Source organism: Somniosus microcephalus, chromosome 15, assembly GCF_052327205.1.
Source record: "Somniosus microcephalus isolate GS21.2 chromosome 15, FLI_Smic_1.0, whole genome shotgun sequence".
Taxonomy (NCBI): domain Eukaryota; kingdom Metazoa; phylum Chordata; class Chondrichthyes; order Squaliformes; family Somniosidae; genus Somniosus; species Somniosus microcephalus.
Genome location: NC_141001.1, coordinates 122983919 through 123001478, shown reverse-complemented (window position 1 = coordinate 123001478; position 17560 = coordinate 122983919). Strand labels below are relative to the sequence as shown.

General features: G+C 57.1%; 1 protein-coding gene across 6 annotated transcripts in view; it reads right to left on the bottom strand.

Annotated features, from left to right (window-relative positions):
* LOC147107204 (inositol 1,4,5-triphosphate receptor associated 1-like) overlaps positions 1 to 17560 on the bottom strand; it is a 251510-nt gene that overhangs the window by 39818 nt on the left and 194132 nt on the right. For all 6 annotated transcript variants that reach the window (XM_086008386.1, XM_086008381.1, XM_086008387.1 and 3 more), the window contains one exon: positions 16475 to 16606. In XM_086008386.1, coding sequence (XP_085864512.1) covers positions 16475 to 16606 — 132 coding nt within the window. The remainder of the gene's footprint in view (positions 1 to 16474; positions 16607 to 17560) is intronic.

The window sequence follows — 17560 nt, the reverse complement described above, 5'->3', positions numbered from 1 at the left end:
GGGGGCAGGATGGGTTCGTGCCCCCCCCCGATTTCGCGATTTTAAACCCCCACACGCCTCCAATCCCGCCTCCACGGCCCAATGAAAATCCTGCCCTAAGAGTCTGCAAAGGGATATCGATAGGCTGAGTGAAATAAAAACAGAAAATGCTGGAAATACTCAGCATCTGTGAAGAGAGAAACAGAGTTAACGTTTCAGGTCGATGACCCTTCGTCAGAACTGGAAAAAGCTGGAGATGGAACAGGGTTTTAAGCAAGTGTAGGGGGCAGGGAGAGGGGGGAGGGGGGGAAAGAACACAAGGGAAGGTCTGTGATAGGGTGGAAGGCAGGAGAGGTTAAGAGAGATTAAGAGAGGGTGCGAGGCAAAAGGAGATGGTAATGGGACAAGTTAAGAAACAAAAGATGGCTCTAGATGAAGTGTAAATGGCACCGGCAGAATGATCGACAGCTGCCGTGTGAGAGAGAGAAAAAAAAAAATTAATGGGAAAACAAAGATAGGGGCCAGGTTATGATCTGAAATTGTTGAACTCTATGTTGAGTCCAGAGGGCTGTAAAGTGCCTAATCGAAAGATGAGGTGCTGTTCCTCGAGCTTACGTTGAGCTTCGTTGGAACAATGCAAGAGGCCGAGGACAGTGAGGTCTGAGTGGGAATGGAGCGTTGAATTAAAATGACAGGCGACCGGAAGCTCGGGGTCACCCTTACGGACTGAACGGAGGTGTTCCGCAAAGCGGTCACCCAATCTGCATTTGGTCTCCCCAATGTAGAGGAGACCGCATCGTGAGCAGCGAATACAGTATACTAGATTGCGAGAAGTACAAGTAAATCGCTGTTTCACCTGGAAGGGGTGTTTGGGGCCCTGGACAGTGGGAAGGGGGGAGGTAAAAGGGCAGGTGTTGCATCTCCTGCGCTTGCACGGGAAGGTGCCGGGCGAAGGAGCAAGGCTGTTGGGGGTGATGGAGGAGTGGACTAGGGTGTCGCGGAGGGAGCGGTCCCTTCGGAATGATGAAAGGGGAGTTGAGGGAAAGATGCGTTTGGTGGTGGGATCACGTTGGAGGTAGCGGAAATGGCGGAGGATGATCCGTTGAATGTGGAGGCTGGTGGGGAGAAAGGTGAGGACAAGGGGAACCCTATCGTGGTTCCGGGAGGGAGGGGAAGGGGTGAGAGCAGAAGTGCGGGAAATAGAACGGACACGGTCGAGGGCCGTGTCAACCACAGTAGAGGGGAATCCTCGGTTGAGGAAAAAGGAAGACACGTTGGAAGGCCGGCACCTTCCCGTTGGAGTCGCCAAGGAGGATCAGCTTGTCGCCCGTTGGGACTCGGGACAGGGATTGTTCGAGGCTGGAGTAGAATCCCTCTTTGGTCTCCCCTGTGGCGTCCAGTGTTGGGGCGTACGCACTGATGACCGTAGCGCACTGGTTCCAGGCTACGGTGAGCTGTAGAGTCATGAGGCGTTCGTTTATTCCACAAGGGGAGTCTCAGACGTTCAATTAGCTCATTTTTTATGGCGAAGCCGACCCCATGGAGGCGGCGTTCTTCTTCAGGTTTGCCTTTCCAGAAGAAATGTAACCACCGCCTTGCTCCTTGAGCTGGCCTTCCCCTGCCCGCCGGGTCTTGCTTAGGGCGGCGATGTCAATGTCGAAACGTCTGAGCTCCCGGGCAATGATAGCAGTACGACGTTCCGGTCTGTCACTGTTGGGGTTGTCCATGAGGGTCCTGACGTTCCAGGTCCCGAACTTCATTTTAAAGGGTGGAAGATGCCTGTGCGAATTCTTTTAACGTGGGGTGGCCGTTGCACACCAGCTACCACACGGGCTTGACAGAGCAAGGTCTTGGTCCAATGGCAAGGGGATCCAAGACGATTGGAGACCAGGCTCTGCTACATCGGCCTAGCACACACACACACACATACTCCTACTGTCCTCCTCCCTCCTTCCTGCAGGTCCTTTCTGCCTGGGTTTCATAGGTTGCAGTGTGGTCCTCCCGATCCCGCCGCTGAGAGTGAGAGCGAGAGCCGGGGAGAGTGAGCATGAGAGTCGGGGAGAGCGAGTGCGAGAGTCGGGGAGAGCGAGAGTCGGCGAGAGCGAGTGCGAGAGTCGGGGAGAGCGAGAGTCGGCGAGAGCGAGAGTCGGGGAGAGCGAGTGCGAGAGTCGGGGAGAGCGAGAGTCGGGGAGAGCGAGAGTCGGGGAGAGCGAGAGCGAGAGTCGGGGAGAGCGAGTGCGAGAGTCGGGGAGAGCGAGAGTCGGCGAGAGCGAGTGCGAGAGTCGGGGAGAGCGAGAGTCGGCGAGAGCGAGAGTCGGGGAGAGCGAGAGTCGGCGAGAGCGAGTGCGAGAGTCGGGGAGAGCGAGAGCGAGAGTCGGGGAGAGCGAGAGTCGGGGAGAGCCAGTTAACTTTGAGCCTTGAAGTTATTGAGGCGCATTCACCCCTTCTACAGATTTAGTCTGTCCGGGGGTGTGATAGTCCTCTGTGACCGACGTAACGGTTGCGGTGCCGCGGGTGCTGGCTGGCTGTCCCAGGTGACCTCCTGGGTCTCTGCCGGGGGCGCCACCGGGGTTGTTGAAGGAGTAGGTGGTGGGGGCACCGTTGGCTGGTGTTCTTCCGGGGGTGATGAAAGAATAGTGGGTGGAGTGGGTGGGTAATAGTTGTTGTGGTTGTTGTCGTTGTTGCTTTTGTTGTTGTAGTCGTTGTCATTGTTGCTGTTGTTACCGGCTGGGGCGAGGTCTTTTATGGACACAGTGTCCTCCCGTCCGTCGGCGTGCCGGACATACGCATATTGTGGGTTGGCGTGGAGCAGGTGCACTGGCTCCACGAGAGGGTCCATCTTGTGGCCCCTCACATGCTTCCGCAAAAGTACCGGACCTGGGGTGGAGAGCCATGACGGTATGGATATGCCTGAGGTGGATTTCCGGGGAAACACCAACATTAGCTCATGAGGCGTGGCATTAGTGGCGGTACACAATAGTGATCGTATTGAGTGGAGCACATCTGGGAGGACTTCCTGCCAGCGGGAGATAGGGAGGCCCTTGGTCCTTAGAGTTAGAGTGATTGCCCTCCATACTGTCCCGTTCTCTCGCTCCACCTGACCGTTACCCCGGGGGTTGTAGCTGGTGGTACGGCTCATGGCAATCCCCTTGGACAGCATGTACTGGCATAGCTCTTCACTCATGAAGGACGCCCCCCTATCCGTGTGGATATAGCTTGGCATACCGAACAGGCAGAACAGGCTGTTGAGGCATTTAATGACCGTGGCGCTGGTCATGTCTGGGCAGGGGAAGGCGAATGGGAAACGGGAGTATTCGTCCACAATGTTCAGGAAGTAAACATTGCGGTCGACGGACGGGAGGGGGCACTTGAAATCTAAGCTAAGCCGCTCAAAGGGCCGTGTAGCTTTGATTAGGTGGGCTCTATCAGGGTGGTAGAACCGAGGCTTGCACTCAGCGCAAGTGCGGCAGTCCCTGGTCAGAGACCGAACTTCATCAATCGAGTAGGGTAAGTTGCGGGACTTTATGAAGTGGAACAGCCGTGTGACCCCTGGGTGGCAGAGGTCGTTGTGGAGGGTCTGTAGCTGATCCCCGGTGGCGTTGGCACACATCCCTCGTGAGAGGGCGTCGGGGGATTCGTTAAGGGCCCCCAGCCGGTATATGATGTCGTACTCAAAGGCAGAGAGCTCGATCCGCCACCTAAGAATCTTATCATTTTTAATCTTCCCCCTCTGTTTATTATTGAACATAAACGCTACTGGTCGGTAAGTAGGGTGTAGGGTGAAGCGTTTGCCGGCTAGGTAGTGCCGCCAGTGGCGCACTGCCTCCACGATGGCTTGGGCCTCCTTTTCCACGGAGGAGTGTCTGATCTCGGGCCCCTGGAGGGTCCGCGAGAAGAAAGCTACGGGCCGCCCCGCCTGGTTGAGGGTGGCCGCCAAGGCAAAGTCAGACGCATCACTTTCCACTTGAAAGGGAGTGTTCTCGTCCACTGCCTGTAGCATGGCCCGCTCAATATCCTGTTTAATGCTTTTGAAGGCAGCATGGGCCTCAGCAGAAAGCGGGAAAGAGGATGCTTTCAAGAGGGGGCGGGCTTTATCGGAGTAGTTAGGGACCCATTGGGCATAATACGAGAATGACCCCAGGCACCTTTTCAGGGCTTTGGGAGTGTTGGGCAGGGGCAGCTCCCGTAGGGGGCGCAATCGGTCGGGGTCTGGTCCGATTTCCCCATTCTCCACCACGCTGCCTAGTATGCAAAGGCGCGTGGTGTTGAAAACGCACTTGTCCTCGTTGTAAGTGAGGTTGAGTTTTTGTGCGGTTTTCAGAAACCTCGCAAGGTTTGAGTCGTGGTCCTGTTGGTTGTGGCCGCAGATGGTGACGTTGTCGAGATAGGGGAAGGTTGCCTGCAAGTGGTGGTCATCGACCATGCGGTCCATCTCCCTCTGAAAGACCGAGACCCCATTCGTCACCCCAAAGGGGACTCTGAGGAACTGGTAGAGGCGTCCGTTTGCCTCGAAGGCGGTGTACGAACGGTCCTCTGGTCTGATAGGGAGCTGGTGGTACGCTGACTTGAGGTCGATAGTGGAGAACACCCGGTATTGGGCAATTTGGTTCACCATCTCGGATATGCGGGGTAGCGGGTAGGCGTCTAGTTGGGTATAGATGTTGACTGTTTGACTATAGTCAATCACCATCCGCTTCTTCTCGCTACCCCTCACCACCACCACTTGGGCGCGCCACGGGCTGTTGCTGCGTTCAATAATGCGCTCCCTCAGGAGCCTGTCTACCTCGGTCGCGATAAACCGCCTGTCCTCCCAGCTGTACCTCCTGCTTTTGGTCGCTATTGGCCGGCAGTTAGGGGTAAGGTTCGCAAATAGCGAAGGCGGCTTTACCTTCAGGGTAGCCAGACCGCACACTGTGAGGGGCGGCTGGGTCCCACCGAAATCGAGCGTGATGCTTTGGTGGTGGCACTGAAAATCCAGGCCCAAGATCTCGCTCACACATAAATCCTTCATAATTAACAGTTTAAAATTATTATATACAGTGCCTTTAACGGACAATCGTACCGCGCAGTAACCCGCAATAGTCGATATCTGGGTTTTGTCGGCCATAGAGATCGTGCCCTGAGTAGGGACTATAGTTAGAGAGAGTCGTTGTACCAGACCAGGGTGAATGAAGCTCTCCGTGCTCCCGCTGTCAATTAAACATTTAACCTTGCACCCGTTTACCTCGATGTCCACCATCGATTTGGATAGTGGGTGCGGTCTGGACTGGTCCACTGTGATCGACGCCACTGTAGGGCCCTGATCGGGACAAGATGGTGGGCCACACGAGGCCGGGTAAGATGGCGTCCACGATGTCCGCTCGCGAGATGGCGGACCCCACGAGGTCGGACAAGATGGCGTCCAAGATGGCCGCTCCCACGGCGCGCACGCGGCGGTGGCGGGTTTGCCTGCGGGGTTCCCTCTGCACACCTTCCCAAAGTGCCCCTTCTTACCGCACTTACAGCAGGTGGTGCCTTTCGCCGGGCACAGGTTCCTGGTGTGCTTCGGCTGCCCGCAGAAGTAGCATTTGGGGCCCCGATGCGTCGCGGCGGTCGTAGGGCTTCTGGGGGGAGAGCAGGGCCCCGACGGTGTTGGGCTACCGGGCGGGGAAGATGTCTTCCAACATGGCGGCGCCCTTGGTGTGTACGAGGCGGCGTGGGCCGCGCGGCCTGAAGAGTAGGAGTCAGAGTTCTTCTGAGCCACATCCAGCGATCGCGCCGTGTCCACAGCCTGTATCAGATCTAGGCCCGTTTTCTCTAGCAGTCTCTGCCGGATGTAATTAGAGCTAAGGCCTGCGATAAAGGCATCCCGAATAAGCTCGTCTGTGTATACCGTGGCTTTCACGTCTTTGCATTTGCAGTCTTTGCCAAGCACTTTTAGGGTGACTAGAAAGTCCTCTAGAGACTCTCCGGGTCGCTGTGTGCAGGTAGCAAGCAAATGCCTGGCGTACACCTCGTTGGTAGGCCGCTGATAGTGGGCCTTTAGAATGTTGCAGGCATCCAGGTAGGTGGCAGCGTCTTGGATGAGTGGAAAAACCCGGTGGCTTACCCGATTCTGCAGGATCCCGAGTTTCACATCTCCGGTGGCTGTAGAGGCTGTGACGGCTTCGGAGTTGGCCATAAAAAATTCCAAGCACTGGAACCAGTGTCCAAACCGTGCCGATGCATCCGAAGCATGCGGGTCCAAATCCAAGCGTTCCAGTTTCAAAAGTTGATCCATCGTTGAAAGTTTGCTAATAAAATTGATGTGCCTCAATAACTTCAAGGCTCAAAGTTAACTGGATAAAACAAGGCTTTTATTAGCAAAGAAAGATGCCTGTGTCTTCACCTAGTATTCTGCTGTTCTGCTGCAAGACAAGCCTGGGCTTGTCTTAAGTAGGGCCAGGTACGGGCGGGGCCGACACACCCAATGGGGAGAAAGGGGGCGGTGCACTATATACAATACAAGGTAAAACACAGGAGCAGGCAATACAATATATGTAGTTAAATACAGAGTCTGATGAATGACATATTTCATCACAACCACCGCCGGGTCTCACTTAGGGCGGCGATGTCAATGTCGAAACGTCTGAGCTCCCGGGCAATGATAGCAGTACGACGTTCCGGTCTGTCACTGTTGGGGTTGTCCATGAGGGTCCTGACGTTCCAGGTCCCGAACTTCATTTTAAAGGGTGGAAGATGCCTGTGCGTGAATTCTTTTAACGTGGGGTGGCCGTTGCACACCAGCTACCACACGGGCTTGACAGAGCAAGGTCTTGGTCCAATGGCAAGGGGATCCAAGATGATTGGAGACCAGGCTCTGCTACAACGGCCTAGCACAAACACACACACACACATACTCCTACTGTCCTCCTCCCTCCTTCCTGCAGGTCCTTTCTGCCTGGGTTTCATAGGTTGCAGTGTGGTCCTCCCGATCCCGCCGCTGAGAGCGAGAGTCGGGGAGAGTGAGCACGAGAGTCGGGGAGAGCGAGTGCGAGAGTCGGGGAGAGCGAGAGTCGGCGAGAGTCGGGGAGAGCGAGAGTCGGGGAGAGCGAATGCGAGAGTCGGGGAGAGCGAGAGTCGGGGAGAGTGAGTGCGAGAGTCGGGGAGAGCGAGAGTCGGGGAGAGCGAGTGCGAGAGTCGGGGAGAGCGAGTGCGAGAGTCAGGGAGAGCGAGTGCGAGAGTCGGGGAGAGCGAGAGTCGGGGAGAGTGAGTGCGAGAGTCGGGGAGAGCGAGAGTCGGCGAGAGCGAGAGTCGGGGAGAGCGAGAGTCGGGGAGAGCGAGAGTCGGGGAGAGCGAGTGCGAGAGTCGGGGAGAGCGAGAGTCGGGGAGAGCGAGAGTCGGGGAGAGCGAGAGCGAGAGTCGGGGAGAGCGAGAGTCGGGGAGAGAAGACCTGGAGTAATACACAGGTTATCAAGGCTTCACAAGATGGCAGCCAGTGACCCCGCTCACTCGGGCAGCCACTAACCGGGGCAAACACGGGGCCTGGGGGCTCATATTCGGGGCTTCAGGCCTACACCGGGTGTTTGAGGCCCAGGAGCAAGGACGAGGCCCAGGAGCGAGGTCGAGACCCAGGAGCGAGGACGGGGCCCAGGAGCGAGGATGGGGCCCAGGAGCGAGGACGGGGCCCAGGAGCGAGGTCGAGACCCAGGAGCGAGGACCGGACCCAGGAGCGAGGACCGGACCCAGGAGCGAGGACGGGACCCAGGAGCGGACCCAGGAGCAAGGACAGGACCCAGGAGCGATGACAGGACCCAGGAGCGAGGACGGGGCCCAGGAGCGAGGTCGGGGCCCAGGAGCGAGGACGGACCCAGGAGCGAGGACGGGACCCAGGAGCGAGGACCGGACCCAGGAGCGAGGACCGGACCCAGGAGCGAGGACCGGACCCAGGAGCGAGGACCGGACCCAGGAGCGAGGACCGGACCCAGGAGCGAGGACGGGGCCCAGGAGCGAGGACGGGACCCAGGAGCGAGGACGGGGCCCAGGAGCGAGGACGGGGCCCAGGAGCGAGGACGGGGCTCAGGAGCGAGGACCGGACCCAGGAGCGAGGACGGGGCCCAGGAGCGAGGAGCGGACCCAGGAGTGAGGACGGGGCCCAGGAGCTAGGACGGGGCCCAGGAGCGAGGTCGGGGCCCAGGAGCGAGGACCGGACCCAGGAGCGAGGACGGGACCCAGGAGCGAGGTCGGGGCCCAGGAGCGAGGACCGGACCCAGGAGCGAGGATGAGGCCCAGGAGCGAGGAGCGGACCCAGGAGCGAGGACGAGGCCCAGGAGCGAGGAGCAGACCCAGGAGCGAGGACGGGGCCCAGGAGCGAGGTCGGGGCCCAGGAGCGAGGACCGGACCCAGGAGCGAGGACAAGGCCCAGGAGCGAGGAGCGGACCCAGGAGCGAGGACGAGGCCTAGGAGCGAGCACGGGACTCAGGAGCGAGGACGGGGCCCAGGAGCGAGGACCGGACCCAGGAGCGAGGACGAGGCCCAGGAGCGAGGACCGGACCCAGGAGCGAGGACGAGGCCCAGGAGCGAGGAGCGGACCCAGGAGCGAGGACGAGGCCCAGGAGCGAGGAGCGGACCCAGGAGCGAGGACGGGGCCCAGGAGCGAGGTCGGGGCCCAGGAGCGAGGACCGGACCCAGGAGCGAGGACAAGGCCCAGGAGCGAGGAGCGGACCCAGGAGCGAGGACGAGGCCCAGGAGCGAGGAGCGGACCCAGGAGCGAGGACGGGGCCCAGGAGCGAGGTCGGGGCCCAGGAGCGAGGACCGGACCCAGGAGCGAGGACAAGGCCCAGGAGCGAGGAGCGGACCCAGGAGCGAGGACGAGGCCTAGGAGCGAGCACGGGACTCAGGAGCGAGGACGGGGCCCAGGAGCGAGGACCGGACCCAGGAGCGAGGACGAGGCCCAGGAGCGAGGACCGGACCCAGGAGCGAGGACGAGGCCCAGGAGCGAGGACCGGACCCAGGAGCGAGGACCGGACCCAGGAGCGAGGTCGAGGCCCAGGAGCGAGGACCGGACCCAGGAGCGAGGACGGGACCCAGGAGCGAGGACCGGACCCAGGAGCGAGGACCGGACCCAGGAGCGAGGACCGGACCCAGGAGCGAGGACCGGACCCAGGAGCGAGGTCGAGGCCCAGGAGCGAGGACCGGGCCCAGGAGCGAGGACCGGACCCAGGAGCGAGGACGGGACCCAGGAGCGAGGACGGGGCCCAGGAGCGAGGACGTGGCCCAGGAGCGAGGACCGGACCCAGGAGCGAGGACGGGGCCCAGGAGCGAGGACCGGACCCAGGAGCGAGGACCGGACCCAGGAGCGAGGACCGGACCCAGGAGCGAGGACCGGACCCAGGAGCGAGGACCGGATCCAGGAGCGAGGGCGAGGCCCAGGAGCGAGGACGGGACCCAGGAGCGAGGACCGGACCCAGGAGCGAGGACCGGACCCAGGAGCGAGGACGGGACCCAGGAGCAAGGAGCGGACCCAGGAGCGAGGACCAGACCCAGGAGCGAGGAGCGGACCCAGGGGCGAGGACAGGACCCAGGAGCGAGGACCGGACCCAGGAGCGAGGACCGGACCCAGGAGCGAGGACGGGGCCCAGGAGCGAGGACGGGGCCCAGGAGCGAGGACGAGGCCCAGGAGCGAGGACCGGACCCAGGAGCGAGGACCGGACCCAGGAGCGAGGACGGGACCCAGGAGTGAAGACGGGGCCCAGGAGCGAGGACGAGGCCCAGGAGCGAAGACGGGGCCCAGGAGCGAGGACGAGGCCCAGGAGCGAGGACCGGACCCAGGAGCGAGGACCGGACCCAGGAGCGAGGACGGGACCCAGGAGCGAGGGCGGGGCCCAGGAGCGAGGACGAGGCCCAGGAGCGAGGACCGGACCCAGGAGCGAGGACGGGGCCCAGGAGTGAGGACCGGACCCAGGAGCGAGGACGAGGCCCAGGAGCGAGGACCGGACCCAGGAGCGAGGACCGGACCCAGGAGCAAGGTCGGGGCCCAGGAGCGAGGACGGGACCCAGGAGCGAGGACCGGACCCAGGAGCGAGGACAGGGCCCAGGAGCGAGGACCGGACACAGGAGCGAGGTCGGGGCCCAGGAGCGAGGACGGGGCCCAGGAGCGAGGACGGGACCCAGGAGCGAGGACCGGACCCAGGAGCGAGGTCGGGGCCCAGGAGCGAGGACGGGACCCAGGAGCGAGGACGGGACCCAGGAGCGAGGACGGGACCCAGGAGCGAGGACGGACCCAGGAGCGAGGACGGACCCAGGAGCGAGGACCGGACCCAGGAGCGAGGACCGGACCCAAGAGCGAGGACCGGACCCAGGAGCGAGGACCCGACCCAGGAGCGAGGATGGGACCCAGGAGCGAGGATGGGACCCAGGAGCGAGGACGGGACCCAGGAGCGAGGACGGGGCCCAGGAGCGAGGACGGGGCCCAGGAGCGAGGCCCACAGCCCCGAGACCGGAGAAGCAGCGGACCTGCGCGGGAGCAGCCGGAGGCGGGAGAGCTTGAAGGCTTGAGAGGGAGCAGTCAGAGGCACCGACCAATCCAGGTTCCAGGAGAGAGGTAAAAAGTAATCCAAGTGTGACATCACCAGGGAGCAGGTAAGTGATTGGTTGGTGAGTATTTTTCTCTTTTCAATGCAAGCTTGAATTCTGTGGTGTTAAATTTCTGTGGTGTAGTGGGGATAGTTACTAAATAAAGCACCCTAGAGTACACCTGTAACTGGGGTATTGAATAAATTTTTTAATTAATTAAAGGAGTAAGTCATGGCAGGAGAGTTCAGACCCGTGTTCTGCTCCTCTTGCTCCATGTGGGAAGTCAGGGATGCTGCCAGTGTCCCTGACGACCATGTGTGCGGGAAATGCATCCAGCTGCAGCTTCTTGTAGACCGCATTGCGGCGCTCGAGCTGCGGGTGGATGAATTTTGGAGCATGCGCGATGCTGAGAGGCTCGTGGATAGCACGTTTAGCGAGTTGTTCACGCCTCAGGGTAGGGCAGCACAGGGGGTGACCATCAGGCGGAGCAACAAAGGCAGGCAGGTAGTGCAGGGAACCCCTGCGGACATCCCCCTTTCAAACAAGTATACCGCTTTGGATACTGTTGAGGGGGATGACTCACCAGGGGAAGGCAGCAGCAGCCAACTTCCTGGCACTGGGGGTGCTCCTGCTGCCCAGGAAGGGGGGAAAAAGAGTGGGAGAGCAATAGTGGTAGGGGATTCTATAGTAAGGGGAACAGATAGGCGTTTCTGTGGCCGTAGACGTGAATCCAGGATGGTTTGTTGCCTCCCTGGTGCCAGGGTCAAGGATGTCACTGAGCGGCTGCAGGGCATTCTGGAGGGGGAGGGTGAACAGCCAGTGGTCGTGGTCCACATTGGTACCAACGACATAGGTAAAAAGAGGGATGAGGTCCTGCAGCAAGAATTTAGGGAGCTAGGTGAAGGATTAAGGAGCAGGACCTCAAGGGTTGTAGTCTCTGGATTACTCCCGGTGCCACGTGCTAGTGAGTATAGGAATAGGAAGATAGAACAGATGAATGCGTGGCTAAAGGGATGGTGCAGGGGGGAGGGCTTTAGTTTCCTGGATCACTGGGTCTGCTTCTGGGAAAGGTGGGACTTGTACAAGTCGGACGGTTTACACCTGAACCAGAGGGGAACCAATATCCTTGCAGGGAGGTTTGCTAGCACTGCTGGGGGGGGTTTAAACTAACTTGGCAGGGGGATGGGGTACAGAGTGGAGCTATAGTAGGGGGTGATTTACAGCCAAATACAGAGGGGAAAACAAGTCAGCTGGCAAGGCAGAGCAAATATGTGAAGGCAAAAGAGAATATGGCAGGGCTGGAAGGCATTTATTTTAATGCAAGGAGTCTTGCAAATAAGGTGGATGAACTGAAGTTGTTGTTGAACACATGGGAGTACGATATTGTTGCTATCACGGAGACATGGTTGAGGGAGGGTCAGGACTGGCAGCTCAATATTCCGGGGTATAGAATCTTCAGGCGAGACAGAGGGGGGTGTAAAAAGGGAGGGGGTGTTGCAATATTAATTAAGGAGTCAATTACTGCTGTAAGGAGGGATGATATATTAGCGGGTTCCTCTAATGAGGCCATATGGGTAGAACTTAAAAACAAAAAGGGGGCAAGCACTTTGCTGGGAGTGTACTATAGGCCCCCAAACAGTCAGGGGGAGATAGAGGAACAGATATGTAGGCAAATCTCAGAAAAGTGCGAAAATAATAGGGTAATAATAGTGGGGGATTTCAACTTCCCCAATATAAATTGGGATAGTCAGAGTGTGAAAGGCTTAGAGGGTGCAGAATTCTTAAAGTGCATCCAGGAGAGCTTTTTGAGCCAACATGTAGAAAGTCCTACAAGAGAGGGGGCGGTACTGGACCTAATTCTGGGGAATGTAGCCGGGCAAGTGGTGGAAGTGTCAGTAGGAGAGCATTTTGGCGACAGTGACCATAATTCGGTGAGATTTAAGGTGGTCATGGAAAAAGACAAAGGCGGCCCGGAAATAAGGGTTCTAAATTGGGGGAGGGCCGATTTTAATATGATAAGGCAGGATCTGGCCAAAGTGGACTGGGAGCAGCTACTTATAGGAAAATCCACATCAAAACAGTGGGAGACTTTCAGAAGGGAAATAGAGAGAGTACAACGCCAACATGTTCCTGTAAAGGTCAAGGGTGGGACCAACAAGCAAAGGGAACCTTGGATGACAAGGGATATACAAAAATGCATTAGAAATAAAAGGGGGGCTTTTGGCAGTTACAAAAGACTAAAGACGGAAGAAGCCCTAGAGGAGTATAAAAGGTGCAGGGGCATACTTAAAAAAGAAATTAGGAGGGCGAGGAGGGGCCATGAAATAACACTGGAGAGCAAAATAAAGGAAAATCCTAAGATGTTTTATAAGTATATTAAGGGCAAGAGGATAACCAGGGAAAGGGTAGGGCCCATTAGGGACCAAAGTGGCAATCTGTGTGTAGAGCCAGATGATGTAGGCGGGGTTTTAAATGAATTTTTTGCATCTGTGTTCACTATGGAGAAAGACGATGCAGACATAGAAATCGGGCAAGGGGACTGTGACATACTTGAACATATTAGCATCGAGAGGGAGGAGGTGCTAGCGGTTTTAGCAGGCCAAAAAGTGGATAAATCCCCAGGCCCGGATGAGATGTATCCCAGGCTGCTGTGGGAGACAAAGGAGGAGATTGCAGGGGCTCTGACACAAATTTTCAGAACCTCTCTGGCCACAGGGGATGTACCAGAGGACTGGAGAACAGCTAACGTAGTACCATTATTCAAGAAGGGTAGCAGGGATAAACCAGGGAATTACAGGCCAGTGAGCCTAACATCTGTGGTAGGGAAATTATTGGAAAAAATTCTGAGGGACAAAATTAGTCTCCACTTGGAGAGGCAAGGATTAATCGGGGATAGTCAGCATGGCTTTGTCAAGGGTAAATCATGTCTGACAAATCTGATTGAATTTTTCGAGGGGGTGACTAGGGGGGTGGATGAGGGAAATGCTGTGGATGTGGTTTACATGGACTTCAGTAAAGCTTTTGACAAAGTCCCGCATAGGAGACTGGTCAAGAAGGTAAGAGCCCATGGGATCCAGGGTGCCTTGGCGCGTTGGATCCTAAACTGGCTGAGTGGCAGGAGGCAGAGGGTGATGGTCGAAGGTTGCTTTTGTGACTGGAAGCCTGTGTCCAGTGGGGTACCTCAGGGATCGGTGCTGGGTCCCTTGTTGTTTGTGATCTACATAAATGACTTGGATGAGAATGTAAAAGGTATGATGAGTAAGTTCGCAGATGACACGAAAATTGGTGGGGTGGTAAATTGCGAGGAGGAAAGCCTCAGGCTACAGGACGATATAAACGGGTTGGTCAGATGGGCGGAAAAGTGGCAAATGGAATTTAACCCTGAAAAGTGCGAGGTGATGCATTTTGGACGGACAAATAAGGTAAGGGAATACACAATGAGTGGTAGGACCCTAGGAAGTACAGAGGGTCAGAGGGACCTTGGTGTACATGTACATAGATCCCTGAAGGCAGCGGAACAGGTAGATAAGGTGGTTAAAAAGGCATATGGGATACTTGCCTTCATTAGCCGAGGCATGGAATATAAGAGCAGGGAGGTTATGATGGAGCTGTACAAAACGCTGGTGAGGCCACAGCTGGAGTACTGTGTGCAGTTCTGGTCGCCTCACTATAGGAAGGATGTGATTGCTTTGGAGAGGTTGCAGAGAAGATTCACCAGGATGTTACCTGGGATGGAGCGCCTCAGCTATGAAGAGAGGCTGGACAGGCTGGGGTTGTTTCCCTTGGAGCAAAGAAGGCTGAGGGGGGACCTGATTGAAGTGTACAAAATGATGAGGGGCATAGATAGGGTAGATAAAGAGGAACTTTTCCCCTTAGTAGGGGGGTCAATAACAAGGGGGCATAGATTCAGGGTAAGGGGCAGGAGATTTAGAGGGGATTTGAGGAGGAACTTTTTCACCCAGAGGGTGGTTGGAATGTGGAACTCAATGCCTGAAAGGGTGGTAGAGGCAGGAACCCTCACAACATTCAAGAAGCATTTGGATGAGCACTTGAAATGCCATTGCATAAAAGGCTATGGACCAAATGCTGGAAAATGGGATTAGACTGGACAGGGATGGATGGGCGGCGCGGACACGATGGGCCAAAGGGCCTCTTTCTGTGCTGTAAAACTCTATGACTCTATGACTCTATGACGCCCAGGAGAGAGGGCGAGGCCCAGGAGCGAGGACGGGACCCAGGAGTGAAGACGAGGCCCAGGAGAGAGGGCGAGGCCCAGGAGCGAGGGCGGGACCCAGGAGTGAAGACGAGGCCCAGGAGCAGCTTAATCCCACGGTAGAGAGGGAGAATGGACAGTGAATAACGTGACGAGTTCTACATTCAGTGAATTATTGCCCTTGGGAAGCCAGAGATTGAAAGCTGCGGTTACACCACACCCGTAGTGTCGGTGTGAAGCGACGCAGGAAGAGAAACTCCATGACACTCGTTCTCCGCGAGGGCTGTTGCAACAGCTGAGACTGACGCTGTCCGTGGCCCAGTCGCTGGGGAGGCTCGAGCACCAATCAACAAAGTCAATAGGATGATGAACTACTCAACGGAACCAGGCCAGTATGAGTCAGAGGAGGCTGTGATCAAACTGTACCGGCCTCTGGCCAGACCGCACCTTGAGTCCTGGGTCTAGGTCTGGTCACTGAGACACAGGAGAGATATTCACCCACTGGAGGCAGCGCAGAGAGGAGCCATGAGGTCAGGTTAGAGGAAAGAACGGAGAAAGTTTGGGCCTGGATTCGGTCTCCCCTCCCTCCCCCCCTCGGTTCTCCCCGACCCCCCCCTCGGTTCCCCCCCCGCCTCAGTTCTCCCCCCACTCCCTCGATTCACCCCCTCAGTTCCCCTCCCTTGGTTCCCCCTCCCCTCGGTTCCCCCGCCCCCCCTCGGTTCCCCCTCTCTCAGTTCCCCCCCCTCGGTTCCCCCTCTCTCAGTTCCCCCCCCTCAGTTCCCCCTCCCCTCGGTTCCCCTCCCTCGGTTCCCCCTCCCCTCGGTTCCCCTCCCTCAGTTCCCCCTCCCCTCGGTTCCCCCTCTCTCAGTTCCCCCCCCCTCGGTTCCCCCTCCCCTCGGTTCCCCCTCCCCTCGGTTCCCCCTCTCTCAGTTCCCCCCGCTCCCCCTCGGTTCCCCTGCCTCCCCCCCTCGGTTTCCCCGCCCCCCCTCGGTTTCCCCTCCCCTCGGTTCCCTCGCCTCCCCTCGGTTCCCCCCACTTCTCGGTTCCCCCTGTCCCCCGCTCTGCTCTCGGGAAGCCTCCTGATTCTCGGAACTTCTCACACAACAGCTGCTGCCGTGAAACCACAAGTAAAAATCCTCAACGACGGCGGAGCCGCCCGTTACTGGAGTAAACGCAATAACATTTACAGACGTCACGTGATCAAACCCCCAGGAACACCTCCAACCAAAGTTGGAAACCCGAACGTTGGTGACTCTTAACTGGACCTGAAATGGCCGAGCAAATCCCTCAGTTGCATCAAAAAACATTTTTCAAGAAGGCGGCTCACCACCACCTTCTCAGGGCAACGAGGGATGGGCAATAAATGCCGGCATTGCCAGCGACGCCCACATCCCCAGAATGAATATAAAATTGGAGTTGATTTCTGAAGGTGACCTCACTGAGGTTTTTCAGACAATGAGTGGGACGGCCAAGACTGGTCTGAGGAAACGACTCGCTGTGGTGAAGGGGGTCAAAGACCAGGGAGTAGAGGTCAACCTCAGGGCCTGAGGAATATGTAGAGCGGTCAGGCAGAAACGTTTTAACACCTGTGGTGTAAGCTGCAGCATAAATGGGCTGATAGGGCAATTAGATGCCATTCTAAGAGGCAGAAGAGACCGAGGGATAGGGTGAGAAAGTGGGACTTGAGACGTATCAGGGAAAGGGGGGCTTCTTTGGCCTAAATTCTTCCAGTTATTTAGCAGCACTCACCTGTCGAACAGCTCCCACCATTTCAGCCCGACCGGACAGCCTGATAGCCAAGCGCTGGAGCACGCTGATGGTCTCTTGGAGCCTCTGGTGGGCATCTCGATGGTCGGCGTGCGCCCAGAGTGAGGTCGAGGACTGCAAGACAGACGGAATTCAAGTATAAGGAAGGAAAGAAAGATCTTGCATTTCTCCAGCGCCTTTCACCACCTCAGGACGTCCCAAAGCGCTTTACAGCCAATGAAGTACATTTTGAAGTGTAGTCACTGTTGTAATGAGGGAAACGTGGCAGAAAATTTGCGCACAGCAAGCTCCCACAAACAGCAATGTGTCAAATGACCAGATCATCTGTTTTTAGTGATGTTGGTTGAGTGATAAACATTGGCCAGGACACCGGGGAGAACTCCCCTGCTCTTCTTCGAAATAGTGTCCTGGGATCTTTAATGTCCACCTGAGAGGACAGATGGGGCCTCGGTTTAACGTCTCCTCCAAAGTTACGATCAGAAGTTAGCTCCAGTATTCTGTACCACTTTCCCAACGCACTGAACATCAAGATTCCTTTCCCCCAGCCGCGGGAATCATGCGGCAAGTTTTGTCCGATTACACCCCTGGGAAGCTCCTTAAAGGCGCTATATAAATGCAACGTTGTGATATGTCACTCAGAAACCATTTGTTGGATCAATATAACAGGAGTGTAGATTGACCCCAATAATGATGTAGCTGGGATTAAAATCCACTGACCAGTTGAGCCCTGGGGCCAACTTTTATCCCTCAACCAGCAGCTAAAAACAGATTATCTGGCCATTAGCCCATTACTGTTTGTGGGATCTTGCTGTGCGCAAATTGGCTGCTGCATTTCCTACATTACAACAGTGACTCCACTTCAAAAAGTACTTAATTTGGCTGTAAAGCGCTTTTGGACGTCCTGAGGTTGTGAAAGGCGCCGTAGAAATGAGAGACTTTCTTGCATTTAAAAAAAATTATTCTGCACCGTGCACGACAGGCTGGCCTGTTCGATTGGTGTTTTTCTAACACTGGTGGCGACCCTTTCAAAATGAACAGCTATCATCAGTGTTAAAGTACCGTCAATCA